The sequence below is a fragment of the Procambarus clarkii genome, chromosome 49, assembly GCF_040958095.1.
Source record: "Procambarus clarkii isolate CNS0578487 chromosome 49, FALCON_Pclarkii_2.0, whole genome shotgun sequence".
NCBI classification, from domain to species: domain Eukaryota; kingdom Metazoa; phylum Arthropoda; class Malacostraca; order Decapoda; family Cambaridae; genus Procambarus; species Procambarus clarkii.
The window spans coordinates 17,243,366-17,271,284 of NC_091198.1; the positions used below are offsets into that span (position 1 = coordinate 17,243,366).

The 27,919-nt window shown below is 38.9% G+C and overlaps 2 protein-coding genes across 16 annotated transcripts in view; one reads left to right on the plus strand and one right to left on the minus strand.

Annotated features, from left to right (window-relative positions):
- The window catches only part of LOC123763221 (probable RNA-binding protein 19), a 39,499-nt gene extending 38,928 nt beyond the window's left edge, over positions 1 to 571 (minus strand). The window contains exon 1 of the mRNA XM_045750281.2: positions 302 to 571. Coding sequence (XP_045606237.1) covers positions 302 to 337 — 36 coding nt within the window. The 5' untranslated portion in view covers positions 338 to 571. The remainder of the gene's footprint in view (positions 1 to 301) is intronic.
- A 977-nt stretch (positions 572 to 1,548) lies between these two features.
- The window catches only part of Hrb27C (Heterogeneous nuclear ribonucleoprotein at 27C), an 87,006-nt gene continuing 60,635 nt past the window's right edge, over positions 1,549 to 27,919 (plus strand). For 4 of the 15 annotated variants that reach the window (XM_069303045.1, XM_069303044.1, XM_069303048.1 and 1 more), the window contains exons 1-7: positions 1,832 to 2,174; positions 13,370 to 13,577; positions 15,660 to 15,846; positions 21,544 to 21,625; positions 22,367 to 22,499; positions 25,424 to 25,694; positions 26,089 to 26,157. In XM_069303045.1, the coding sequence (XP_069159146.1) occupies positions 2,062 to 2,174; positions 13,370 to 13,577; positions 15,660 to 15,846; positions 21,544 to 21,625; positions 22,367 to 22,499; positions 25,424 to 25,694; positions 26,089 to 26,157 (1,063 nt within the window). In that variant the 5' untranslated portion in view covers positions 1,832 to 2,061. Of the gene's footprint in view, positions 1,715 to 1,827; positions 2,175 to 13,369; positions 13,578 to 15,659; positions 15,847 to 21,543; positions 21,627 to 22,366; positions 22,500 to 25,423; positions 25,695 to 26,088; positions 26,158 to 27,919 lie in introns of those variants that run through there. The other 11 variants (XM_069303046.1, XM_069303043.1, XM_069303038.1 and 8 more) reach the window with 10 other exon arrangements.

Here is a 27,919-nt window from a genome sequence, read left to right on the forward strand (position 1 = left end):
TGCCTACCTGCAGAAGCTGTAAATGCCAAAACACTGGAGTTTTAAAATCCAGCTAGGAAAAAAATGAGGACAAATAGGTAGGGGAGACCTTTGACAAGCCTCCAGCTTCCTGTCCTCGTCGAGGCCACTAATGTGTTAGTGGCCCTCAGGTAAATTATTATGTCCTTATGAGACATGTTAATATTAACATAGCATGCTGTGTTAACATTGTTGCAATCAAAGTCGGACCACCAAGCCTCACAAAGCTTGAACACACGAGTATCAAAATAGTCTGGACCCATTGTATTTTGTGAAACCTTACCTGCTTTGGCAGATTCTTAATGATAAGCCGAGACATATTTGATGTTAATATACTAGGCCTATTGTACGGGCCACAGGCAGATATACGCCTGTTATGGCGACTGACACGTCTTTGCTAGACTAATTTCTTTGGCGATTATTTGATTAGAATACATTCGTGCTTTTAATTATGTCCATAAAAAGAGGCTGGGATCTCCTTAGTCTGTCTTGGAGACGGACTCGTGGTGCTCAGGTTGTGGCAGCCGAGTTTGTTTACACTCGGCTCATTCACAACTCATCAACTCATTACTTAATCCGTCACACAATGTGATACAAAGTCAAAAATTATAGAACGCCCGTTTAAGGTAAATATGAACTTTGCAAATTGCAATGTAAATAAAGGTTAATTAGCGTAATTGATATGTGATTGATATATATTTGAATAAGATCTCTTATAAAACTAGTTATAATAACGTTAGTTTTTCTTAATTATATAATGCTGTTTTTTCGTTGTAATTCCGCCTCTTTAATTGTAAATAATTTAGGACAATAAAGGAAAGCGTATAAGCTGTTGAATGACGAACGCATGACAGCACTTACAGCTTCATATATAAACAGATGATAAATAGATTAAACTAAATCAAGAGTGCTGTTTATTTTGCAAATTAATTAAACTTGTAATTTATTTTTAAATCATCATCTTAACTAAGACTTAATTATATGAATTGCCCATTTGACCATAATCGAGGAACTGCAGTTCGATAGACCGGATTTATCCAATTAATGCTTAAAATCAGCAAGTATTTAACGTATACATTTAAATTTGCCATTGGACATTTAGCATAAATCGATAAAGCATGGGTGCGTAGTTGTTTCTCATAAATCAGACGTTGAATTTGAAGAGAAGCTGATAACGTTCCAAACTTGTGACTGCCTATTTATTTTAAATATATCCCTCGCCGCTGTAAGAAACGCAACAGCCTGCATGTATTACAACTATTTTCAGGTGTAATTCATGGGGTAAAATGCGTAAATCCCGTGGAACATGGTTGATTATTGATCGTGGCGTACCCTTGTACGCTCCTGCGTACTCAAGTGTTTCTCTTGGTTCTTTTGTTGAATTTCATATTTTCTCGTTTTCTAATTCCTGCAAATACTTTTCCGAAATATATTTAAATTATCCGAAGCCTTCTGTTTTGTAATTGAAACGGCTGGCAGGTGCCAGAATATCCAGAAATAACTTTATTCCAGCAAATATTTGTGAAAATTGTTGCGTGTTTGGCGCCATCTAGGGAGAGGACGCGTGCTTCAGACTCCATGTTTGGCGTACAGTGAGGATGAAGAAAGATACTGCATGGCGTGATATGATGGCTCACCCCGGCGGTGGCAATGGACCGAGAGGCAGGAATATGCCCCATGATGGCGAGGAGAAAGGGTAAGCAGCTATTGGGGGTGAAATAAGGGGTGGTGAGCGGGGTAAAATGCGGGAAAGACACGTAGTAAATATTAGGCGCGCACACGGCGTTTTGTGCCACGCGCTTCTGTTTATTTGGGTACAGAAGGCTTTCATGTGTTCCTCTGGGCTTTTTGAGGCTGTGAGAGGCGCTGGCTTATGCCTGCTGGCCTCTGGCACTCCTCTCGTCACCCGCTAGGTCCGTAGTGGATGGAAATGGAGTGAATATAGGGGATATATCGGCAGTTGAAGGGGAAATAATCTGGGTGGAGGGGTGGTTGTGCCCCGCATGTTAGGAGGCGGCTACCGGCCCTCAGACCTTGGTGGGCATGGCCCTCGTACCCGGCCCGGCCCCTGGGGCTGCCCCTAGTCACCCCTACCACCACCACCACAACCCCCACTACCACCACCTCACACCAGTTCACCACTTACTCACCCATGGGTCTGTATATCGTGTTTGCATAGTACCTAGGTAAAAAAAAGTTTGCATAGGTAAACAATTTTTTTTTTGCATTAAATTGTACATTTATGGCATATTTGTTTATTGTAAACACTGAAGGCACCTACTGCTCCTTGGTGGAATTTGCCTCGTGTTCTATGGGGTTTTCCGAGTGTCTGGATCAGGTCGTTTCGTGCTTGTGATGGATCGCTGAAAGAATTTCAAACTTAACCCCAACGAGCCCAATGTAACCATAGCTTAACAATATATATTATATATATTATATATATTATATATATTATATATATTATATATATTATATATATATATATATAATATATATATAATATATATATAATATATATTATATATATATATTATATATATAATATATATTGGGCTCGTAGCAATGTAACAAAGAATGAAGGTAACGAGATAAACTGCATTGAACACTCTAGTATCAAACCTCTTGTAAAATTAGGTGTATTTTTTGTTCCTTATACAGTATATAATATATTTCAATTTTAAATATATCGGTTATGCTAGAATTTTTGTTCTGTGTAGCCCTTTATTTCTGAAATTTAGACAAGTTTAAAATGTACAGTGTACTTTGTAAATAAGGTAATGCCTTGTTTAATTGTATGGGGTAATCCCATTATTTTTAGCATTTATATATTCTTAGCTTCTATATATTTGCCTCTATATATTCTTAGCATCTATGTATTCTTAGCCTCTATATATTTTGGCTTAATCAATTTGCTACAGTTTTATTTGATCAAAATGAACTGTGCAGAGTTCTAAACTTGTACTTAGCTAATTGCACTCACCTAGTTGTGATTGCGGGGGTTGAGTTTTGACTGGTCCCACTTGAAATAAACATATTCAGGTTCCTGAGCCTACTGGGCTCTATCATATCTACATTTGAAACTGTGTATGGACTCAGCCTCCACCACATCACTGCCTAATGCATTCCGTCTGTTAATTCCATGAGTTGTGTGTTTTAGCACATGGCTGGCAAACTTTGGTTAGGCTGCCAGATTGTAAAGGCCCGTAGCACCAGCATTGTTACATACACTACATCCTTGAAAATCTAGATCACATCATTCCTTACAAAATCCGTTTCCTGAATATTTGCCCCCCTATTTTGGCTATGCAAATTTCATTTTTCTATTGTATGGTGTGCTATACAGTCGTAATGGCTTGGCACTTTCTTCTGATAATTCCTTCCTCTATTGTATAGTGAATAAGAAAATTACAGTGTACACGTTTCAGCATAGTCCCGGTGGGAGCAGTCGAGTTCGTTCTAGACTTTCAATCGAAAATTCTGGGTTCGAGTCCTGGGCTGAACAGAAATGATTAGGCACATTTTAGGGGCCTGACAGCTTAGTAGGCTGCTTCAGATTCATAGTCCTGAGGTTCCGGGTTCGATCCTCGGTGGAGGTGGAAAAAATGGTCAGTTTCTTTACCCTGATGTTCCTGTTCACCTGGCAGTAAATAGGTACCTGGGAGTTAGACAGCTGCTGTGGGCTGCTTCCCGGGGGTGTGTAAGAAAAAAGGAGGCCTGATCATGGACCGGGCCGCGGGCACACTAAGCCCTGAAATCGTCTCAAGATAGTCATAAAAATATAAATGGGATATGTGCATAATATGCACAAAAAATTAAATGCTCTTTGGGTCACATACCTCATAGTAGTTGGTCTCACTATCTCTGAGGCAGCAAAATGCAGTTATGGTACTGTATCATGATTTCTAACTAGTAGTCACCTTGAATTGGCCTTGAAGACCTCTCTATCCATGATTATTGGCAGTGTTAGCTACAGACTGTGCACAACCAACTGTGCACAGTTTAATGGCAGTGTTAGCTACAGACTGTGCACAACCAACTGTGCACAGTTTAATGGCAGTGTTAGCTACAGACTGTGCACAACCATTGCCATGCAACTCATTAGTCAATAGCATTATACAGATTGTCATGTTTAAGGTTTCAATGTTTTTATCATTTGTTTTTACCACTGCTCCCGTTTTAGCTTCAAAAACTTTTTTCCTCTATAGAAACTGCATTAGTACCAGTACCTTACTCCACTATAAATGCTTTCCTTTCCAGCCTTGATTACATGTTTCTAATAAATTTGTTTTACTGAGTATGAGTACAGTACATTAGTCATGTGGTCAAGCAGGCCTTGTCCGTGGTAAGGAATTTTCATGTACCCTTGACGGTGGTACCTGACAATCTCCTAGTGCATGGCTTGGATTCAACTTGCAATTACCATATCAGAGGAATGCCAGTGAAAATGATAGTAATGAGAGTTCAGATTATGCTGACAAGAAAAATACACAATCTCTTGGGAAAACGTTACATATGGAAGCCTGCTTATTCAATTTATAATACCAGTGCTATTCATAGTTAAAATTTTGATACAAATAATATATTTTATTAGTATTTACAAATTAAAATGTAGGATTTGCTAAAGTTAGCAAACAGGGTGGTGGTAGAATTATGAACACTATATGATAATTGTTTGCAATGCATGCATATTCTAATCTACCTTGTGTTGGGTTTGGGGATCATTGTCACCATTCCCCAGTCTAACTGGGCCTCCTGGTTAGTGATATTGTCAACCAGGCTGTTAGTGATGCTAGGTTGCCACAGTAGTTAACTCCAGGTACAGCTCCTCATTACCCACTAACATCTCACTAATTAGCTGATACTTAAAGGGCTGTGGAGACAAGTGTATTCCTTACTCATTTCCCAACAAAACCAAATTGGCTGTATTGAGCCTCTTAATGCCCTGAGCCGTAGGCTGCAGCACCATCTCTCGCACTCTTGCCTGAGATGCCTAGTGCTTGAAGCTTCAATATTAATCCAGAGTGCCAGACATGATCAAAGGCTCCTATGTCTAGAGCAACAACACAGCTAATCTTGGACTCATCCAGTGACTGATGCCACTTAGTGGAGAGATTTAGCAAGAGATCAGCAGCAAATTGGCCTTTTCTAAAACCATACTGTCGATTACATATTAGCCGATGATCAATAAATGATATCATTTGCTGAGCGATTAATGATTCTAGGATTTTACCAGTAATGGAGAGCAGTGACACTGGTTTGTAGTTACCAACTACTGAGCGGCGGCTCTTTTTGTAGTTACCAACCACTGAGCGGCTCTTCTTTTTGTGTACTGGAACATCTACTTTCTTCCATAAGGAGGGCCAAATTCCTTGAGCTAAGCAGAGTTGGAAGAGGCATGCGAGAGGTGGAGCCAACAGGTCAGCACAGCTGCTTAGTAGTCGTGGACTGACTTATCTGGCCCCCACAGCTTTGCTCGAGATGGTTATCTTGAGATGATTTCGGGGCTTTAGTGTCCCTGCGGCCCGGTCCTCGACCAGGCCTCCACCCCCAGGAAGCAGCCCGTGACAGCTGACTAACACCCAGGTACCTATTTTACTGCTAGGTAACAGGGGCATAGGGTGAAAGAAACTGCCCATTGTTTCTCGCTGGTGCCCGGGATCGAACCCGGGACCACAGGATCACAAGTCCAGTGTGCTGTCCACTTGGCCAACCGGCTCCCTGCTTGTGTCTAGCATTTTTAGGAAATGGAGAACGTCAGCCTGCTGTATACCACTTCAGTCATTCTAGACACAGTGCTTGGGGCAAGATGTGGAGGCTGACGTTCAGGATCGGGGACTTGCATCTTGGCAGCAAAGTGGTTTGCCAGTAGATCAGCCTTCTCCTGATTGCAACAGTTCCAACCTCTCAGTTTAGAGGTGGGATTGTGTCCTTAAATGAGTATCCCTGCCGATCCCACAGAGGACCACCAGACCTTGGATCCAACCCTTCAAGATGCAAGTTTTCTTTGAGTTTCGGATTCCCCATCTGGATATAGCCCACTTTTAAACTTCCTTCAATATTCAACAAGATTGTCTATGAATGTTTCTGTTGTGAGCCGAGGAATGCCATTTCAATCACCTCCAGGCCTTGTTTTTGGCTTAAGCTGCCGTCCGGCAGCGATATCCAAACCAAGGCTGATCAGTGGGCTTGGTCACATTACCAGTGAGGGAAATGTCTATGCTGGAGGTCCATTATACAACTAGTGAAAGTGTTTGATTGGCTGTTCACGTTACTCTGGAGCAAGGCATTCCAATCAGTTGCTTCAAGCTCTGAATGGAGGGCTGGCCAGTTAACTGTCCCAAAGCCAGGTACAGTAATTTGAGCAGATTCTTCACCTCAATCTGTGGGGATAGCCAGTGTAGTAAAAACAGCCTAGTGGTCTGAAGAACCAACATCTCCCAGAGGTCTGTAGTGAACTATGCTTGCAGGAAGGTCAGTTACGACAGGATCAAGGGAAGAGCCTAATGTGTGGGTTGGAAAGATTACAAAAGTTGAAGACTGCTAAGAGTTCATCAAAATCCCTCTGTATGAGAGAATAGTTTGAGGTACTCTTCTCACTCTTCACTCTCCTCTTGCTCTCTTCTCTCTCCTCTTGCTCTCTTCTCTCTCCCTCTGCTTGCTCGCTCGCTCTTTCTCTCTCTCCTCTCGCTCGCTGGCTCGCTCTCTCTCCTCTCGCTCGCTGGCTCGCTCTCTCTCTCTCTCTCCTCTCGCTCTCTCTCCTCTCGCTCGCTGGCTCGCTCGCTCGATCTCTCTCGCTCTCTCTCTCCTCTCGCTCTCTCTCTCCTCTCGCTCTCTCTCTCCTCTCGCTCTCTCTCTCCTCTCTCGCTCTCTCTCTCCTCTCTCGCTCTCTCTCTCTCCTCTCTCGCTCTCTCTCTCCTCTCTCGCTCTCTCTCTCCTCTCTCGCTCTCTCTCTCCTCTCTCGCTCTCTCTCTCTCCTCTCTCACTCTCTCTCTCTCCTCTCTCGCTCTCTCTCTCTCCTCTCTCGCTCTCTCTCTCCTCTCTCACTCTCTCTCTCCTCTCTCGCTCTCTCTCTCTCCTCTCTCGCTCTCTCTCTCTCCTCTCTCGCTCTCTCTCTCTCCTCTCTCGCTCTTTCTCTCCTCTCTCGCTCTCTCTCTCCTCTCTCGCTCTCTCTCTCCTCTCTCGCTCTCTCTCTCCTCTCTCGCTCTCTCTCCTCTCTCGCTCTCTCTCTCCTCTCTCGCTCTCTCTCGCCTCTCGCTCTCTCTCGCCTCTCGCTCGCTCTCTTGCTCGCTCTTTCCTCTCGTTCGCTCTCTTGCTCGCTCTTTCCTCTCGTTCGCTCTCTTGCTCGCTCTTTCCTCTCGCTCGCTTTCTTGCTCGCTCTTTCCTCTCGCTCGCTCTCCCCTCTCGCTCGCTCTCTCGCTCTCTCGCTCTCCCCCCCTTCCTCCCTCTCCCCTCTCGCTCGCTCTCTTTCCCTCCTCTTGCTTGCGCTTTCCCCCCTTCCTCTCTCTTCTCTCTCTTCTCTCTTTTCTCTTTTCTCTCTTTTCTCTCTTGTCTCTCTTTTCTCTTTTCTCTCTTTTCTCAGACTGAACAGATCCACAAAATAGAGAATATCCTTGATAACCTAGCAAACCCAGTACCAGATGTTATCTTCCTTGGAGACTTCAATCTACCCAGTTTACAATGGAGAATAGTAAACAATAACATTATAGCAGGAAATCAACCTGGAAATAACCAATCACAGGTCAGAGAACTACTGAGATTGTGACATTCTCGCTCAGTCGGCAGATTACAGAACCGACTAAGAACTAGAACACGCTGGACCTAATACTCACGAACAGTGATAAGTTAATCAGAGACATTACTGTCTCAGACACTATGTGCTCGAACCACAAGCTCATTGAAGTGCAAACTAACATCAATAACGGTAGTAGGTCCAAGAGAAGCAACAAGCGAGAAGGGCTATTCAATAAATTCAACTTTAATAATAAAAGGATAGACTGGGAGAAAATAAAAAGCGAACTTACAAACATTCAATGGGAAAATGTTCTAAGTAATAAAAATCCTACACAAGGAATAGAAAAACTGACTTCTGAAGCCTGTGGAGTCTGTCTGGAACATGTTCCTCTTGAGGAAAGCCAGAAAGAGGTCCAACGTAGAAAGAGAATGCAGACGACACTACAAAAGAAGAAAAAAGTTAAGTGAAATGCTGAAGTAGACACGACTTTCCATACAAAGAAGGAATAATTTAAACAGGGAGATTGAAGAAATCGAACAGAGACTGAAGTATTCATATCGGATTGAAGAAAGGTAACTAGAACAGAAAGCAATTTAAGAAATAAAGAAAAACCCAAAATATTTCTTCATATGCTAAATCAAAAGCAAAAACCACTGCCAGTATTGGACCTATTTGTACTAGTGAAGGTTCATATACTGAGGATGACAATAAGTGAAATCCTAAAAAAGCAGTATGAGGACATGTTTAGCACCCCGATACATAGCATGAAAGTGGAAGATCCGGACAACTTCTTTGTGTGATATCCAAACCCCTGTAAATATAACTGATATCAACACGAGCGTGGCAGATTTTGAAAGAGAAATTGACAATATGCCTATGCACTCAGCCCCGGGTCCAGACTCTTGGAATTCAATATTTATAAAGAAATGCAAAGTGCCAGTAGCACAGGCACTCAGTATAGTGTGGAGGAAGAGCTTGGACACGGGGGAGATACCAGATGCACTAAAAGCAGACATAGTCCCTCTACACAAGGGAGGTAGCAAAGCATTGGCAAAGAATTATAGACCAGTTGCACTAACATCCCACAAAATAAAAGTATTTGAGAGATTGATCAGGAGTCAGGTCACTAGTTTCATGGAGACCAATGACCTCCACAACTCAGGCCAACATGGATTTAGAGCAAGAAGATCATGCCTTCCACAGCTACATGACCATTATGACAAAATCACTGAGGCATTAGAAGAAAAACAGAATGCAGATGTGTACACGGATTTTGCAAATGCATTCAATAAATGTGACCATGGTGTGATAGCCACAAAATGAGGCCAATGGGAATAACTGGTAAAGTAGGATGCTGGATACTCGGTTTTCTGTCGAACAGAACACAGAGTAACAGTCAACAATATAAAATAGTCCAAGCGCAGTTAAAAGCTCAGTACCTCATGGTACAGTCCTTGTACCACTGCTTTTCCTTATTCTCATATCAGATATAGACTCAAAACAAATACAAGGCACAGCTTTGTATCATCCTTTGCAGATGACACAAAAATCAGCATGAAAATTACCTCTGCTGAAGATATTGAAAAACTACAAGCAGATATTAATATAGTTTTTGACTGGGCAGCAGAAAATAACATAATTTTTAACAGTGATAAATTCCAGGTACTCAGATATGGTAAAAATGAGAATCTTAAACATAATACAGGGTACAAAACGCAATCAAATTTGCCCATAGTAGGAAAGCAACATGTAAAGGATTTGGGCATAATGATTTCTGACGACCTAAATTTTAGGGAGCATAACCAAGCAAATATTGCGGCAGCCAGGAAAATAATAGGATGGATTACGAAAACTTTCAAATCCAGGGATCCTATCACAATGGTTGTACTCTTCAAGTCACTTGTGTTGTCCTGTCTTGAGTACTGCTCAGTAGTCACTTCCCCATTCAGAGCAGGAGAGATTGCTGAAATAGAGGGAGTACAGAGAACATATACGGGATACATAAACGAGATAAAGCATCTAAATTATTGGGATCGTCTTGGAGCTCTCCGAATGTACTCGCTAGAAAGACGACGGGGGAGAGATCAAATAATATACACGTGGAAAAATACGGAGGGCCAGGTCCCAAATTGCACAGTAAAATTACATCATCTCGGTGAATGATATGGAAGAAAATGCAGAACAAACTCAGTGAAGAGCAGGGTTGCCATAGGCACAATTAGAGAGAACTGTATAAACATCAGAGGTCCACAGTTGTTCAACATACTCCCTGTGAGCAATAAAAATATTGCCAGAACAACAGTGGACATCTTCAAGAGGAAACTAGATACTGTAGTTTCCTCCAAGGAGCACTGGACCAACAGGGCTGCGGTGGATATGTTGGCCTGCGGGCCCCTGCAAGCAACAACCTAGTGGACCACCATTAAACCATTGTAGGTACAATTATCTCTAGGTCAAATACAATGTACACTTCACAGTACAATGCCATTTTATGTGGTCGTCTGGTGACAGTTTATTATCCAGAACCATGCCTAGACCTCTTTCTTTGTCATAGTTCTTTAATAAAATTTTCACATAACTGATAAGTTGTTTGTGACTAGTTGTTGCCTAGTCATTGTGTTGTGTTTTGTCGTGTGAGCAGGAACTAGGAAGACAAAGCAGTCATACCAGATGGCGGTTCTAAGGGAATGCACATAGATATCTGCACCCCGTTACACATTATTTTGCAAATATTCTTACAAATTGGGAACCTTGCAAACATGGACAAAAGGCAAACGGTTCCACTTATAAAAATGGAAAAGAAGCTCCTCTAAATTACAGATATATATACATATATACAGATATATACATACAGGTGTGTATATGTATAGTAGTAGTAATAGTAGGTATCCTTCAGTCTCGGGAGACTATGGAGTTGCGCCCTAGTTGTCAATCCTGGTGCAGCGTCTGGTGTGACTGATGAGGCTAATCCGAGAGTGGCAGTCCATCCCTCACCGAAGCACAAACGAAGTCCGATTCTGGTCTGTCTTCCTGGCTACCGGCTTTCCTTCTGTCTCTTTGCCTCCGATTCCTTGGCAAGTGACTCCGAACTTGGAGAGACCTCTGAACAGACTGCCCCCAGGCTGAACTGTCTGCAGCCAGTGTCTCCCATATAGCAAGATCGACGTCCATGGATTTCGGGTCCTTCCTGCATATGTCTTTGTACCGTAGCTGGGGCTTGCCTGTTGGACGCTTTCCCTGCATCAGCGCTCCGTACAGGAGATCCTTGGGGATCCTGCCGTCGCCCATTCGCACAACGTGCCCGAGCCAGCGCATTCGTCTCTGTTTCAGCATTGTGTACATGCTGGTGATTCTTGCTCTCCCCAAGACGACGACGTTTGTCACCTTGTCCTGCCAGGTGATGTCCATATATATATATATATATATGGACATATATATGTGGACATATATATATATATATATATATATACAGTATATATATATGTGTGGACATATATATATATATATATATATGTGGACATATATATATATGTGGACATGTATATATATGTGGACATGTATATATATATATATATATATATATATATATATATATATATATATATATATATATATATATATATATATATATATATATATATATATATATATATTATAATATAATATATATGGATATTATATATATATATATATATATATATATATATATATATATATATATATATATATATGGATATTATATATATATATATATATATATATATATATATATATATATATATATAGATATATATATATATATATATATATATATATATATATATATGGATATTTATATATATATATATATATATGGATATTTATATATATATATATATATATATATATATATATATATATATATATGGATATTTATATATATATATATATATATGTCGTACCTAATAGCCAGAACGCACTTCTCAGCCTACTATTCAAGGCCCGATTTGCCTAATAAGCCAAGTTTTCATGAATTAATGTTTTTTCGTCTACCTAACCTACCTAACCTAACCTAACCTAGCTTTTTTTGGCTACCTAACCTAACCTTACCTATAAATATAGGTTAGGTTAGGTTAGGTAGGGTTGGTTAGGTTCGGTCATATATCTACGTTAATTTTAACTCCAATAAAAAAAATTGACCTCATACATAGAGAAAAGGGTTGCTTTATCATTTCATAAGAAAAATATTATAGTAAATATATTAATTCAGGAAAACTTGGCTTATTAGGCAAATCGGGCCTTGAATAGTAGGCTGAGAAGTGAGTTCTGGCTACTAGGTACGACATATATATATATATATATATATATATATATATATATATGGATATTTATATATATATATATATATATATATATATATATATATATATATATATATATATATGGATATTTATATATATATTTATATATATATATTTATTTATCTATTTATTTATTTATTTAGGGGTACCACCACTGGTTTAATTAAAGGGACCCAATCCTCGAAGAAGAAAATAAATAGTGTTCAGAGAAGACCTTGTGGATTCTCACTGAATACTTTAATCTTTTCCTCTTCTACCACCCCTATTATTATTTTTTTATTTGATTTTATTGCAATGCTACAGTTTACAGAAAACACACACTTATATAACAATATAACAATATACCAATCAGTGTTTTAAGACCTCGTCCAGCTCCTCGGGGGTCGGGTGCGTACCTAAGATACAGCACGCATTTCCCCTCTGAACAGCGACACTGAGGCGCTGGAACATGAAACTGGCCGCTCGTGGGTCTCTAGCCTTCCCAATGAGTTCCTCGCCCACCTCCTTCAGGAACTTAAGTGCACATTTACCCCAGGTGCCCAGAGTCTCGGAGCCTATTGGCATGAACCGTAACAACGTTCCAGGTTCCTGTGTGTGTGTAATTATCTAAGTGTAGTTACAGGATGAGAGCTACGCTCGTGGTGTCCCGTCTTCCCAGCACTCTTTGTCATATGACGCTTTGAAACTACTGACAGCCTTGGCCTCCACCACCTTCTCACTTAACTTGTTCCAACCGTCTACCACTCTATTTGCGAAGGTGAATTTTCTTATATTTCTTCGGCATCTGTGTTTAGCTAGTTTAAATCTATGACCTCTTGTTCTTGAAGTGCCAGGTCTCAGGAAATCTTCCCTGTCGATTTTATCAATTCCTGTTACTATTTTGTATGTAGTGATCATATCACCTCTTTTTCTTCTGTCTTCTAGTTTTGGCATGTTATTTTGTACATGACACCTTAGCCACCCAACCAACTCGACCGGACAAAGAGGATGGTAGCCGAGGCTATTTCCATCCCCCGCAGGCACTCTGTTGGTAATCTTGGGCATGTTATTTTATCAAATCACCTCATTCTTTGGGGCACACGTGAGGAACACAAAAGCAAACAAGCCTGAATGGTCCCCAGGACTATGTGCAACTGAAAACTTTAGTTATATATATGTATGTGAGTGTGTGTGTAATTATTTTATATATTTTTTCATGGTTGAAATTTTGGAATGCCTAATTTAATTGGCATAGCCTAAATGTGATGGCTTAATGTTTAGTCATAATTATGTTTTTCAGAAAAATGTTTGTTGGTGGTTTGTCATGGGAGACAACACAGGAGAGTCTGCAGCGTTACTTTGGTCAATATGGGGAGGTCATCGACTGTGTGGTCATGAAGAATAGCGAGACTGGCAGGTCCAGGGGATTTGGTTTTGTTACATTTGCTGATCCCAATAAAGTTGACTCCGTTTTGAAGAATGGTCCACATGAGCTCGATGGGCGTACGGTGAGTTTATACTAGTTGTGGGAATTTATTTTCAGTTTCTCGTGGGATTGTATATTGTTGTAACTAGTCGTGTTGTGATAAGAAGTTGAATATATAATTGGGCATGCTGCTGTTTTGATTAAATTTATCGATGTTTTATGTGGGATCTTTCATTTGTGCTTGCTTTACATTTATTATTAATTTTTCATGATTGACTGTAGTGTATGTTAGTTGTGAATAAATCAGTTTTTGACTGTAATGACTTCCTAAAGAAATCCACATTTCATACACTAACTTCTCAATGGTAGTTTTTTTACAACCTTTTTAAATTGACCAAAAAAATTTGATCCAGGCAATTGTTTGTTAACCCTTCCACTGCAGGAGACAACCAGGGGTGTTGTCACTAATTACTCATAAGTTGCACGACATGGTCAGGGAGGTTTTAAAGTACTGCATAAAATTAAAATCGATCAATTAGCCAGATGTCTGCTGTGGCTAAATTATTTAAGTCAATATTTGCAGGTGCCATTTGTGTTCATTTGGAAAAAATTAATGAAAGGTTTCATAGCATTGCTTTACTAAAAAAAAAAAAATAGTATGGGCCTAATTTTGGGGTCTTTATTGAATGTAGAATGTCTGCTGCTTGGGTTGTTGTTGCACTATGGAGCACTCGTGTTACAAGTGCCTTCCACGGCAGTTTCCTGGAGTTATTGGTGGGTGGAGATACAAGTTTGCTGGGAGGTTGTGGGAGGCATGAATGATTGCTAAAAGTGACTGTTGGTAACCTGGGAGTGGCAGGGGCGTAGTTGCTTATGAGTGGCTGGGGAGAGGCTGCCTGGGAGTGGCTGGAGAGTAGTAGCTGCCTGGGAGTGGCTGGAGAGTAGTAGCTACCTGGGAGTGGCTGGAGAGTAGTAGCTACCTGGGAGTGGCTGGGGAGAGAGTAGCTGCCTGGGAGTGGCTGGGGAGAGAGTAGCTGCCTGGGAGTGGCTGGGGAGAGAGTAGCTGCCTGGGAGTGGCTGGGGAGAGAGTAGCTGCCTGGGAGTGGCTGGAGAGAGAGTAGCTGCCTAGGAGTGGCTGGAGAGAGAGTAGCGTCCTGGGAGTGGCTGGAGAGAGAGTAGCTGCCTGGGAGTGGCTGCAGAGAGAGTAGCTGCCTGGGAGTGGCTGGAGAGAGTAGCTGCCTGGGAGTGGCTGGAGAGAGAGTAGCTGCCTGGGAGTGGCTGGAGAGAGAGTAGCTGCCTGGGAGTGGCTGGAGAGAGAGTAGCTGCCTGGGAGTGGCTGGAGAGAGAGTAGCTGCCTGGGAGTGGCTGGAGAGAGAGTAGCTGCCTGGGAGTGGCTGGAGAGAGAGTAGCTGCCTGGGAGTGGCTGGAGAGAGAGTAGCTGCCTGGGAGTGGCTGGAGAGAGAGTAGCTGCCTGGGAGTGGCTGGAGAGAGAGTAGCTGCCTGGGAGTGGCTGGAGAGAGAGTAGCTGCCTGGGAGTGGCTGGAGAGAGAGTAGCTGCCTGGGAGTGGCTGGAGAGAGAGTAGCTGCCTGGGAGTGGCTGGAGAGAGAGTAGCTGCCTGGGAGTGGCTGGAGAGAGAGTAGCTGCCTGGGAGTGGCTGGAGAGAGAGTAGCTGCCTGGGAGTGGCTGGAGAGAGAGAGTAGCTGCCTGGGAGTGGCTGGAGAGAGAGTAGCTGCCTGGGAGTGGCTGGGGAGAGAGTAGCTGCCTGGGAGTGGCTGGGGAGAGAGTAGCTGCCTGGGAGTGGCTGGAGAGAGAGTAGCTGCCTGGGAGTGGCTGGAGAGAGAGTAGCTGCCTGGGAGTGGCTGGAGAGAGAGTAGCTGCCTGGGAGTGGCTGGGGAGAGTAGTAGCTGCCTGGGAGTGGCCGGAGAGAGAGTAGCTGCCTGGGAGTGGCCGGGGAGAGAGTAGCTGCCTGGGAGTGGCCGGAGAGAGAGTAGCTGCCTGGGAGTGGCCGGAGAGAGTAGCTGCCTGGGAGTGGCTGGAGAGAGAGTAGCTGCCTGGGAGTGCCAGCTAATCATCTTTTATTACTATAATGTAACCATTTTCTTTTTGTATTGCATCATAATGGTATGAACTTGGGAGATTTATGTGCTGATTTTTTTCCTTTAGATTGATCCCAAGGCCTGCAACCCGCGCAGCATGCAGAAGCAGAAAAGGAATGGGAACTGGCCTAAGGTATTCCTTGGAGGGTTGCCGTCTAACCTAACGGAAACAGACCTTCGCAATTTTTTTTCACGTTTTGGTGGGGTGATGGAAGTGGTTATCATGTTTGACCAGGAAAAGAAAAAATCGCGAGGTGAGTAATATTTTTTTTACTCGTCTTTCAAGTGAAAAGAGGGTGTAAATAGTCAAAATTATGATACACATTGATTTCAATATCCTGTACTTTTAAAATATTTTACAATAAACTCCCCCCTGACTGTTTTTATAATACGTAGCTGTACAATGCTAGATGTGGAATGTGCTGTATAGATAACTATAATCGAAACTGCTAAGTATATTTCAGTCACGTTAAAATTTTCAAGAATCCTCCATAAGTTTATTTTATAGGTTTGATGTATTTTAATTTGTAGGTTTACATATAATTTTAAAATAAATTTAAACTTTCCCAACTCTAGTATAGTGGTAACAGGAAGGATTCTTTTATAATGGGCTATGTTGTCTTTTCATGGCAAATTATAACACCAATTTAAACTTTAATCAATTGATGCATAGGGCCTAAAGAAAATTCTCAAACTGAGATGTGAGAATACAAAAAATAAATTTACATGCTCAGAGAATACATGAGAATGAGTTCAGTAATTTGTTTGAATAGGATCTCGGGAAGTGTAATGCTAGATATTTTTGTTAACATTGCGTAGGCTTAATGAATTTTGTTTAACCCTAAATGGCACAAATCGTATATACTGTATATGGTTTTGACCTAACTGCCTGCACAGCGCATATCATATATACTGTATGTTTTAAAGTACCGTGTTAGATTTCAAAGTCCCATAGCTACACGGGTTCACATCAGCTTCCTCAGCTCCAGTAAACAGATGCCATTTAAAAAAAAAATCGTATGTACTATTTCCGGGTGTGAAGGCCTCGGTATTGAGTGAGCAACTTAGGCTGATGCATGCATCATGAGCTAACAGCTTGACCACAGCATTGCTTAAAAATATCAAAATATATATATTACCACTTATTTATTGATGTTAATAGTATTACAGAAGAGCCTGACTGTGGTAAAGATTAGTGTGTTTAGATATCAATGAACTCAATGGTGTTCAAGATGTTCACAGCACTAGGCAGATAGCCACAGCACTGTTTGCCATTGTTTGGTCCATCAAAGAATCCTGACACAAGCCTGGCCTCGGGCCGGGCTTGGGGAGTAGAACAACTCCCAGAACCCCATCAAGCAGGTATCAAGCAGTACCGAGGCTCTCACACCCGGGAATAGTACCTAAATTTTTTGTATTATTTTTTATATTTTTATTTTTTTAAATGGCATTTGTTTACTGAATCCAAGGAAGCTGATGTGTTCCCCATGTAGCCATGGGATTTTTAAATCCTAAAATTTAAATGTTATGCGGTACATAAGTAACATATAGTGTTTATAAGATACGTGCTGTGCAGGTAGTTAGAGCAAATCATATATGTACAATTATAGTCGTTAAAGGTACTCTATTTTGTGCTTACAGTACTGTAAATGTCAGAAGTTTCCTATCTTTGTTCTTTCCAAAAGTAATTTCAATTGCTAAAGATATTAATTAGCAATTTGGACAATTTGCTTGACAGTGGTTGGAGTTTTTTGTAATTTATTCTTTAATATAATAATGTAGTTTTCTTAGCGAGAATTCATCATGACACACCTGCCTGAAATATGAATTACTAGTTATAAATATGTAATAAAATAATATGCGTGTCATACCTAATAGCCAAAACTGCAGTATTTGGTTTAGTATGCAAGGCCTAATTTGTCTCGGTGTCATTTTTATTTTTCAAATATTTCTTTCCATTTTGGATTATTCCAATTAATATTCTATTAAGATTGTGAATTACTGACTTAGTTGTGTTAGGTTTGGTTAAGATTAAGTCTGGTTTGATCATGTTTTTAATATAATAGAATACACCAATTTGTGAATAAAATAAAATAAAAATTGCGATGCTGGTTACACATAACGAGTCTTGCATACTAGGCCAAGTAGTGCAGTTCTGGCTGTTAGGCATGACTTGCATATTTTATTATATATATATATATATATATATATATATATATATATATATATATATATATATATATATATATATATATATATATATATATATATATATATATAATATAATATCCACATATACAAACAAAAACAAATATATGCATATATACACATATATTATTATAATTATATAGTGATATAATATATTAAAACCCGTTTCAAACATACGAATTTAGTTCTCCCAGTTAAAAGAAGTAGAGTGTTAAGTATTGGTTCAAGCTATAGTGCTTTTTAAGGGTCAATTAGTGCATGATTGTATTTAATGCTGAAGCTTGATGATTACATTAAAAGTTTTAAATGTTTATGGCAGTTAGGAATCATGACCTGTTAATAAGTGGTGGGGGTGCTAGTATTTCTAGTACAGCTCTGTGGAATCATTATACTGTATGTAATAATGAATTAAGTATATTTATACATAATATATATATATATATATATATATATATATATATATATATATATATATATATATATATATATATATATATATATATATATATATATATTTATACATAATATTATATATAAATATTATTTAAAATTAATAAGGTTCTATATAGTATTTAATGACTGCTGCATGATGATATATATATATATATTTTGGTAGTGTTTAAGAGCTGTAATAATAAGGTTGTGTTAAGGCATCCCTAATTAAGTCTCAATGTGGCTCATAAGGACACAATATAAATATATGTAACCATAATTTGATGACCTTTTCATTGTTGAATGTACTATGTGAGGGGGTTCTTCCTTTAAGCTTGGCAGCAGATCCATAAGGCAGGTAAAAGACTGGCCATTAAGTTTATCAGAGGGGTCCTATAACTTTGAGAAATATCTCGACCTTTTGTTCAAAATGCCGGTTTCAAAAACTCGTTAAATTATTAGAGCAAAAATTGAACCAGTATTGCATCATGGAGTTTGTGCCATCTGTTGGAAGTTATACATCAGTGCTTTGATTTTCCAGGGCAAGAATATTAAAAAAAAAATGAAAACTTTGTCAAGTATTTCTCAGATTTGTGTTATTGATGCTTCTGTTAATAACATCTTCCTTAGAGAGGTGTGGCGGCTACTAGAGAAATGTCTCTGGCTTGCCTTACCCAAGAGTTTTATTTTTATCCATTCTCTTGTGTTCTCATGGCTTTCCTATATGAATTATTGTGCACTTTCTAAAATACTGGTCACCCTCTCTCTTATCTATAACCTATAAATTCCTGCTTCTGTATTATGGTAAACTTTTCTTTGTATTCAAACTATCATAAACTTTTTCCTGGGTCCTCAGTAATGCACTGATTCCCAAACCTACAGTAATACACTACAATTCTCAAACCCACAAAATACATTACAGTTCTCAAACCCACAGTAATACACTACAATTTTCAAACCCACAATAATACATTACAGTTCTCAAACCCACAGTAGTACACTACAATTTTCAAACCCACAATAATACATTACAGTTCTCAAACCCACAGCAATACACTACAATTCTCAAACCCACTGCAATACACTACAATTCTCAAACCCACAATAATACACTACAATTCTCAAACCCACAATAATACATTACAATTCTCAAACCCACAATAATACATTACAATTCTCAAACCCACAGTAATACACTACAATTCTCAAACCCACAGCAATACACACAAATGCTCAAAACCACAGTAATACACTACATTTTCCCCAGCCCACTGATAGGTTCCAAATATTCTACAAGTCACGCCACAGATGTCTCAGTCTTCAGGTTTTCCCAAGCTCAGAGTAAGACCCATTATTTACCCAAGCCCACAATAAACCCCACATCTACTCATTCACTTAGTAAGTTTTTTTTTTATTATTATTATATATAACCAAGGAAACAAGAAGGGTCCCATATTTCAATCTGATAATTGTTTGCTAGTCCGCATTTTTCCCCACTCTTTTTGCTTTAGAAGCAGATGCATTCGGTAAATGTTATACAGTAGTTCATTTCGGCAACCAGGATTCTAAATTTTGCTTTTCTATTTCATGCCCAAGTCTTATTTCCATAGGTCAGAGTTAGGAAGACATTGCAAAGTTTTTTAAATTTCCTGTCGTGATCATCTTCAATTGTCTCGGCTTCTCTCCTTGCACAGTTCTGTCTTTTTCTCTCTTTTTTTCCAGTGCCCTTAAATAATAATAATAATAATAATAATAATAATCAGGGACTTGTCATAATCTGCATTTCATCAAGAGTTTGTTTATTCTATAAGTTGCAGCAGAATCATCACTGAATTTGCCTCTAAAATTAAGCATCCATAACCCATTTTGTTCTAAGAAAATAGTCCTGGAAAATGAAGATTGCATTTCACCAAGTCCTGGATAGCACAGTATTGGTGTACAAGCTGTGGACCATCTGTTGTGTACTTGTCCCTACTCCTCAGAGGCCTCACACTGATTATACAAATATATTGTAGTTTCATTAGTCAAGATTCATTATTTATTTATCTGTATGCATTCACAGTTCAGTATATGCAGTGGACTCTTGATACTACACTATTTGTTTCGATATTATAAGAACATTTATATATTGCAGTATTGTGTAGTGGCGGTATTAATATTAATATAATGGCACTCAAACTTCGTTGAAGTGCAGTACTGTACTTTTAATGTCGAAACTCCAAAGCTTTTATGAAAGTTAATGTGCAGTTCAAATACTGTACCGAGATTTATTTGGTTAATAAAACAACAGCAGTTTAGTGCACTGTTCATATTAACCTAGGGTGGAGCAAGTATCTTGTTTGGTCCATATTGCCACCAGCCAGCTTGCACCGCAACAGCCAGTACAAGCAGGCTATTGCGGTAAAAAATCGATAGACAATCGACCCATTCACAAATGAGATGGCACTTGTGCATACACACACACACACTCATACTTTAAGTAGGGGGTATCTTTTAATATTGTTGTAATATTCATGCACAGTACTTTATGGATAGCATCAGTTGCTACGTCCTACTGATTATTAGATTACTCCCTATAGTTTAGGTGATATCTTTACTCCAACAGCGTGACCTTTAACTTGATTGTACTGTAGTTGAAGTATTAAAACAAGTTAAGAGATCTCTCTTAAATTCTTGTGAATGCTCATGGTTCTTGACATAATGTATATATAGAATACAATGTTATTCCTTTTGTTATTTTAAAGAATTTTGTATATATATCATCTTAATATGCACTGTTGTGTGTGCTGTAATTTGCTTAAAAACTCAGAAATTTGATGATAGGCCCCCCCCCCCCCCCCAAAAAAAAAATCCACAGGTCTACGATTTTTGCAAGATTAGAATGTCCAGAATAAAATTTAGATGTTGAGGGTTGCAAGAGTATATTATAAAAAGTTTGCATAATATGTTTATTTGGCACGGCCTAATACAAAATTCAAAGGACCTTATTATAATTCAGAATTTATAACAAGGGTGGAACCAGTTACTATTGATTTTTAGATGGCATGCTGAAATTTTGTGTGTAGTGAAAATGGTAAATTAAAATTTCTAGATAAAATTATTGGGGTGGCCTAAATTAGTTAAGATCGGGAGTCTACTGTGTATATATATGTGTGTGTGTGTGTTTTTGATCAGTGTTGAATTTTTAGTGTGATATCTCTGAGAGATGAAATAGGTGTCTTGCACCCACCTAGTAGGTAGTTCACAATAGGTAGGTCCAATCTTTCCTCACTAAGCTAAGCTGTCTTTCTGTTTGGTTGTCACGACACTAGGCTTTGGATTTTTGTCCTTCGAAACGGAAGAGGCTGTGGATAGAGCGGTGGCAGAGCACTTTGTCAACATAAATGGAAAGCAGGTATTAGTCTTAAGTATTTTTAGTTTTAATATTCCCCCAGTGACCTTTCTGGACTGAAAAAGATATCTAGTGTAGGTGGTGGTGTTTTTATATATATACATTTTCCTTGTGTGCTTGGATTATGAGCACTTCTATTAAAGTTCTACGATTCAAATTTGAGTTGTTACCAGCAGCACTTTGTTTAATCAGGAAATAATATGGTCAGAAAGGTTGCTAGGTACTTCCAGGGGTATATGCAAAAAATCTTCCAGACATGAATTTGTGAAAGCATCCAATTGGTAGTTTCTATTCAGTTTTCTTTATAATTGCATCAAATATACTCAAGCGCTAAATTATTTGCTTTTGATGTTTCACAAATTATACCAGAAATGGGTTATGTAGAGTCTATATTAATTATGTGCATGTATTAATTTGTTAAATGTTAAAAGCTTAGCACTGGTACATTTAGTAACAGTCGATTGCCATAGATGAATTGTGAGAAGTCTGTTAGTTACCAGGTATATTGTAGAAATAATAAGTCACGGTAAGTTATAACATTAGTATTTAATTTTACAGTCTTAGATTAAAGATGAGGATGAATTGTATATACAAATATATATATATTTTTTCCCCTCCAATTCATGTCTTAAGACAAATCACATAAAAGAGTACAATTCATTCCTCATAAATTTCTTATGAGCCAAAATCTAGGGTACTTACAATGTAGATACTTTACCTGATTAATTTATTTCCAAACCGCTGAAGGTTGAAATTAAGAAGGCAGAGCCAAGGGACGCCAGCAAGGCACAGGAGGAGGGTGGCCAGTGGGGCGCTCACCCCGACAACCAGTGGGGGATGCCAGTGGGTCCACCGGGCATGCCTGGCCTTAATAATGTAAGTGGCGTGTATTTTGTATACATTATGACCTGCTTATTGTGTCTTCTAAGGTGAAATTTCGTGTTATTTAGATCAATAAAATTCACATGATGTTTCCAAACGCTAATGATGAAAATCATGTGTGTTTTCATTTGAGTTTGCTTGATTTTCTGCTTATTTTAATGAAAGAAGATAAAACAAAAGACAAGATGATGAACATTAACCCTTGCACTGCTCACCTATTTTCGGCAAAAACGTCTTGGTGCAATTGTCAAGGACATATTTTTGTTACTTTTACAAATGTTCAGGTAAATTTAATGTCAAAATGTTTCCAAAGTCAACTATTTCCATTTCAAAACACAAATAGTAATGAAAACATTAAAAAACATTAAAATATAGCCAAATTAAAAAACAAAAAGCACAACTCTCTGAGCGCCTAAAGGCGCTTTGCGCAGTGCAGTGGTTAAGAAGACATAAAACAGCTCTACTCTGGCTGAAACGTCAATAAATGCAATAAAGATACGATTTCTCTTTTATCAATAACTCGTGCACGATTATAACGAGGTGCAAATTGTTAAGTGTCACTAATAAAGAGGCCATTTCTGGTTCCAGTGGCCTACTGCCTACCTTATCAGATTCATCTTAACTTTTCAATAATAGCAAAAAAATGTCTACAGTAATATTTATGCAAGTTATTTATAGATATTTTCAAATATATACTTTAATTTCAAAATGGTTGGAAAATGTTTATGAAAATAAATGTACCATTACAGTTTTGATGGTTCTTTAATAATGTTCTGTGTATGAAGTAACACTTTCTTGGTTTTATAGATCGGTGAAAGGATGTCAAGTTTTTATGTTCATTAAATAGGCATGGTGTTAGGAAATTTTAGCAGGCACATACTGGTAAATAGTGTTTTAATGTGTAATTCTATTGTAGGCAGTGTTTTGGGGAACCTCTAAAACTTGAAGTTTTAAATGAATCATGAATGTTTTTTCTACACTTCTAAAGACAGAAGGCTCTGTTTAACCCTTTGGTTGACACAATTTGACTATCATTACCAAGAGTTAAAACACAAACATAATATATTTTGAAAGTTACATGTTTTATTGAATTTATAAAAGGACATGTTTTTTCTAGGTGTATAAAAACTTATTTTGAAAGATTGATACTTGACATTTCTTTCGATGTTAAAACCTACTAAGTCATTGTGATGGTTTATGTGACCTTAGTTGGATGACATGATTAGTAGCTCAGTGATAATCATCATCATAGAACAACTTCTCCTGCAGTTGATTAATAGAAACTATGTTCAGTAGACTGCAGCAGTAATTGCTGATTCGTAACACTCAAAGAAATTCATGGGTACTTTATATACCTCTTCAGTTTTAGTCATTCAGTGCAGGTGTTTTGCATTCCTATCATGTTGAGTTTTAACTTTGCACCATGAGGGGGAATTTAGAAGAAATTATAAATTTTAGGAGAATTTAGAATAATTATAATGTGGCTATAGACACCCAACCCTCCCAACATCTGAATGGAAGAGGAATTTGTTTTGTCCATCCTGGATGAGAATGAGGTGAAAGGTAGCAAGGTGTAGGAGTTACAGGAATAGGTTTGAAGTAGGGGTAGAAATATGACAAGAAAATGGAAGTATTGGAATAAGGGTGAAAAATCCTATGTTCAAGTAGTTTGTTGCTTCACTTTAGTTTGACACAATTTGTGGAATAAAACTGTTTATGTACATACAATTAAAGAACAACTATATACTGTACATATTTAGGCCTACTTTAATATGCACACTTATAAAGTGTAAATCCATTCCTGGCACAACTCGACTTTGGTTCCCTTCTGATGTGCACGAAATCAGAAAAGACTTGGATATTTGTGGGGTTTCCCGATTTATTTATTTTTTATTTTTTTTTTTTCATAAAAATGTATGCATAGGTGATAATTTTGATTGAAACTACTTTGGGGGTTAAAACTTTTTCGTGGCCTGCTGTGCATCTGTATAAGTGTTCATTAGCCCCAAGCAGCTTTTTATATCCTATCCTCAAAATCGTCCTCACTCTGGGTAAACACCGAGTCCATTGTTGCTGGTTTATCAACATCCATGTCTCATCCCTGTGGTGGTAATCTTTTATCATCCCATGAACTTCCCCTGCAATTAAAATCACAAAATAATGTGGGCTTAGCTTTTATTACACTCTTCACCATCAGTCCCTTTTTTTATGACTTATTGCTCTAATGTTCTACTTACGTACTCATATTGCTGTTAGCTGAAGGACTATATAATATCATCGTTGTTGTGTACATGTCTTTTATTTTTACTATATCTGTAATGTAGTCCTGTTAATTGCCCTGCTCACTCCTCTCCTTTTTTTTCTGATAACCTGATAGGCTTGCTACCTACCTTATGGCTACCTTGTGTAGCTTCCGGGGATCAATGGTCCCACTGCCCGGTCCCCGACCAGGGCTCTGGGTGGTCGTCTGGACAACCAGGCTTACAGCCTCTCTGATTTTTGGAAGTTTCTGCAATTGTCAGCAGGTGCATTTCCTGTATCCTTATTGCTACTAGGGTGAATCTCCTTGTAGAGGGTGGTGATGTTCAGTGTCAAGCTTTTTCATTTGGGGAGAATGGGGGATGAGTTTAGTTATCATTGTGTTAGCGGAAGCGCACAGAAATATGGCATGCATTGAAAGTCATTAAACAGGATTTGGGCTTAAGCAGGTAGTTAAAGAGATAGAAAACATTTTGTCTAACAAATCATGTACAGTACTTTGCATCTTGTGCATGCAGGGACTGAGATACTGCTGTTCATATCTAGCTGTTTTTTATGGCTCTATAATCTGGGATTTTGTTACTGGTACTGTTGTATTATTTTCCTATTGTAGGCCTGGATACCAAATAAATAAATTTTAATTTGTTTTTTACTTGTAGGGTATGGGACCTGGCAACATGGGACCACCCCTGGGACCTCCCCTTGGTCCACATAACAGCCAGATGGGGGGGCACATGGGGACTCAAGGCATGGTACAGGGCCCTTACCAGGGATGGGGCACCCCTCCGCAACAACAAGGATATCCGCCTCAGGGGTATGGTGCCCCTCAAGGTCCAGGGGGCTACCAAGGTTGGGGTGCTGGACAACAGCTGCAGCAGTGGGGGGCACCTAACTATGGTTCCCCAGGCGGCCAGCAATACGGCAGTTTCGGTGAGTACTGCTTACGTTTCGTATCTGATAAGTTGCATTCACGTTTAATACACCAAAGAATTTAATGCCAGTTCACTTTGTATTATTGTTGTATCCATTACTCTGTTATTTAATGTTGCTAATGAAAGACCTGTACTCATGGTATTTAGTTGAATTGCATCATTTTATTTTATAGAACATGTCCTTCACTCATTCAGTTAGCTCCATGGAATTTCAATGCTTTAGTAGTAAGTAGCAAATTGCATTACCACAATGGATATTTCTCTATAATTATTTTGCAGTTACCAGTAAATAATAAGTAGTGTATATTTATATTACAATCACCAATGGATATATCAATATGAAAAGTGATAGTGATGTGTTGAGTAGTTAAGTGTTGAGGGGTGTGTTTCAGGGCCCATGGAGGGTGGAACGTGGGGGTGGACGTCCCCCACCTCTCCCTCCACACCTCAGCCACACGAACGTGAGTCGTGCATGGCGGGTGTGTGTGTATGTGCACATTGGTGTTCTTGTCATGGCATATAAGCTGGAGTTTAACGGCTTTTTGAGGAAATCAAACTATAACAGTGTGTTTTAACCATGGTCTTGCAGTGTAAAATATGACAAGCAGTGTTTTTTTCCTACTAAAATGTACTGTCCTGATTATGCAGTAAATTGATTACATTTATTCTGGACACTTACGAGCATGGTCTAGAAACTGCCTCGAAAAGCCCTGGTTGAAGCTCTATACTTGTAGGAGAAGGCAAGAGGTGTGTGGAGCTTTTCAATAGACAACTTTTACTATTTATCACTAATTCTAATTGACAGCCCATTTCTTTTCTCCATCACTTTATGCCTTCTTGTTTTAATATTGCAAAACTTAGAATATTATTGGAAGCTTGCATTTTTCTTGCAAGATTTTTTCCTACTTCCTGCAAATTAATTGTGTAGAATTTTGGTAAATACTAGTTGAGAATATGTAGGGGTAGTTTATTATGAAGACTGCTGTTGAACACTATAGTATAGTAGTGGTGTCAATTTTCAGTGAGAAATAGTAAGTAAGATATTTGGGTAACTTTAATTGTTTAAAAAATGTAAACATATTTTGAGGATGGGAAATAATGTACATGTCAGTGATAACATGTTATGTGTGAGTGGGAAATGATCATTAGCTGTAGTGGCCTAACACGTTTTGTTTTCTGCTTGTGGCTTGCACAGAATGCTATTGTTTTGGGTGTATTTCATCTGTTTAATCATGGTTTAGTTATAAGTTCCATAAGAGTTCACTCATTTTCTTTTTCTTACTCATTATGCTTCAGATTTTGTGTATCTCAATTCTATCGCTCTTCCCTTCCCATCTGTTCCTCTTCCTGTTTAGCTTGTTTTTGCTAACAATTCTCTGGCAGCTGCTATTCTGATTCTCCTTTCTTATGTTTCCCCTTCCTTCCTTCTTTGTCTCCCCTCAGATTGTTGTTCTTAATTTTGCCTATTGCTACTTGTTCAATTTGTTCCTCCTCTGCTTTCTTTTCTTGGTCAATTATCACCCTAATACTCATGCATGACGTTTACCCAAAAATGTGTAAAAGTTGCCAGACAAGGTCTTAGTAAGCCTGTCCATGTCATATTTTCATTAAATATTGTTAATTTATTAAGTTGAATAAATATTTAATTGAAATTTATTGTGATGGTCAGCTTGTGTAATGCAGCAGGCTTTGCATTACAGAATCCATAATTATAGAATATTGCTAAGAACATGAGACTCGCTGGTCTCTTGCTGTAAGCTCACTTGGGATATTTACCATTACTTCTTGTAATTTGATACCCTCTTGGGTAGAGGGGATTTAGTGCTCAAGTGACTGTAGAGCAGTTAATTATAGCATGTAAAGCTTGTGTATGTGAGGGTGGGGGGGGGGGGGCAGGCACTAAGACATCAACAAAAGTATAAGGTCTCTGAACATGAGCATCAGGAATAGAATCTGGTGTTTGCATTAAGGGAGGGAAGCACTTGAATTTGAGATGAATCTAAAATTTAATAGAGCCACTTAGAGAGTTCAAAGAAAATCCAACTACAGTAAATCTTGATAAAGAGAAAAAAAATGCGATGAAGGGAAGCAGTAGTTTGCCCAGCATCAGAAAATAATCCACTAGTAGCCAAGTGCTCATGCACTTGGCTATTAGTGGATGATTTTTTTCTGGGTAGTCATGTATTTCCCAAATACATGACTACCCTGTAACAACCAATAATT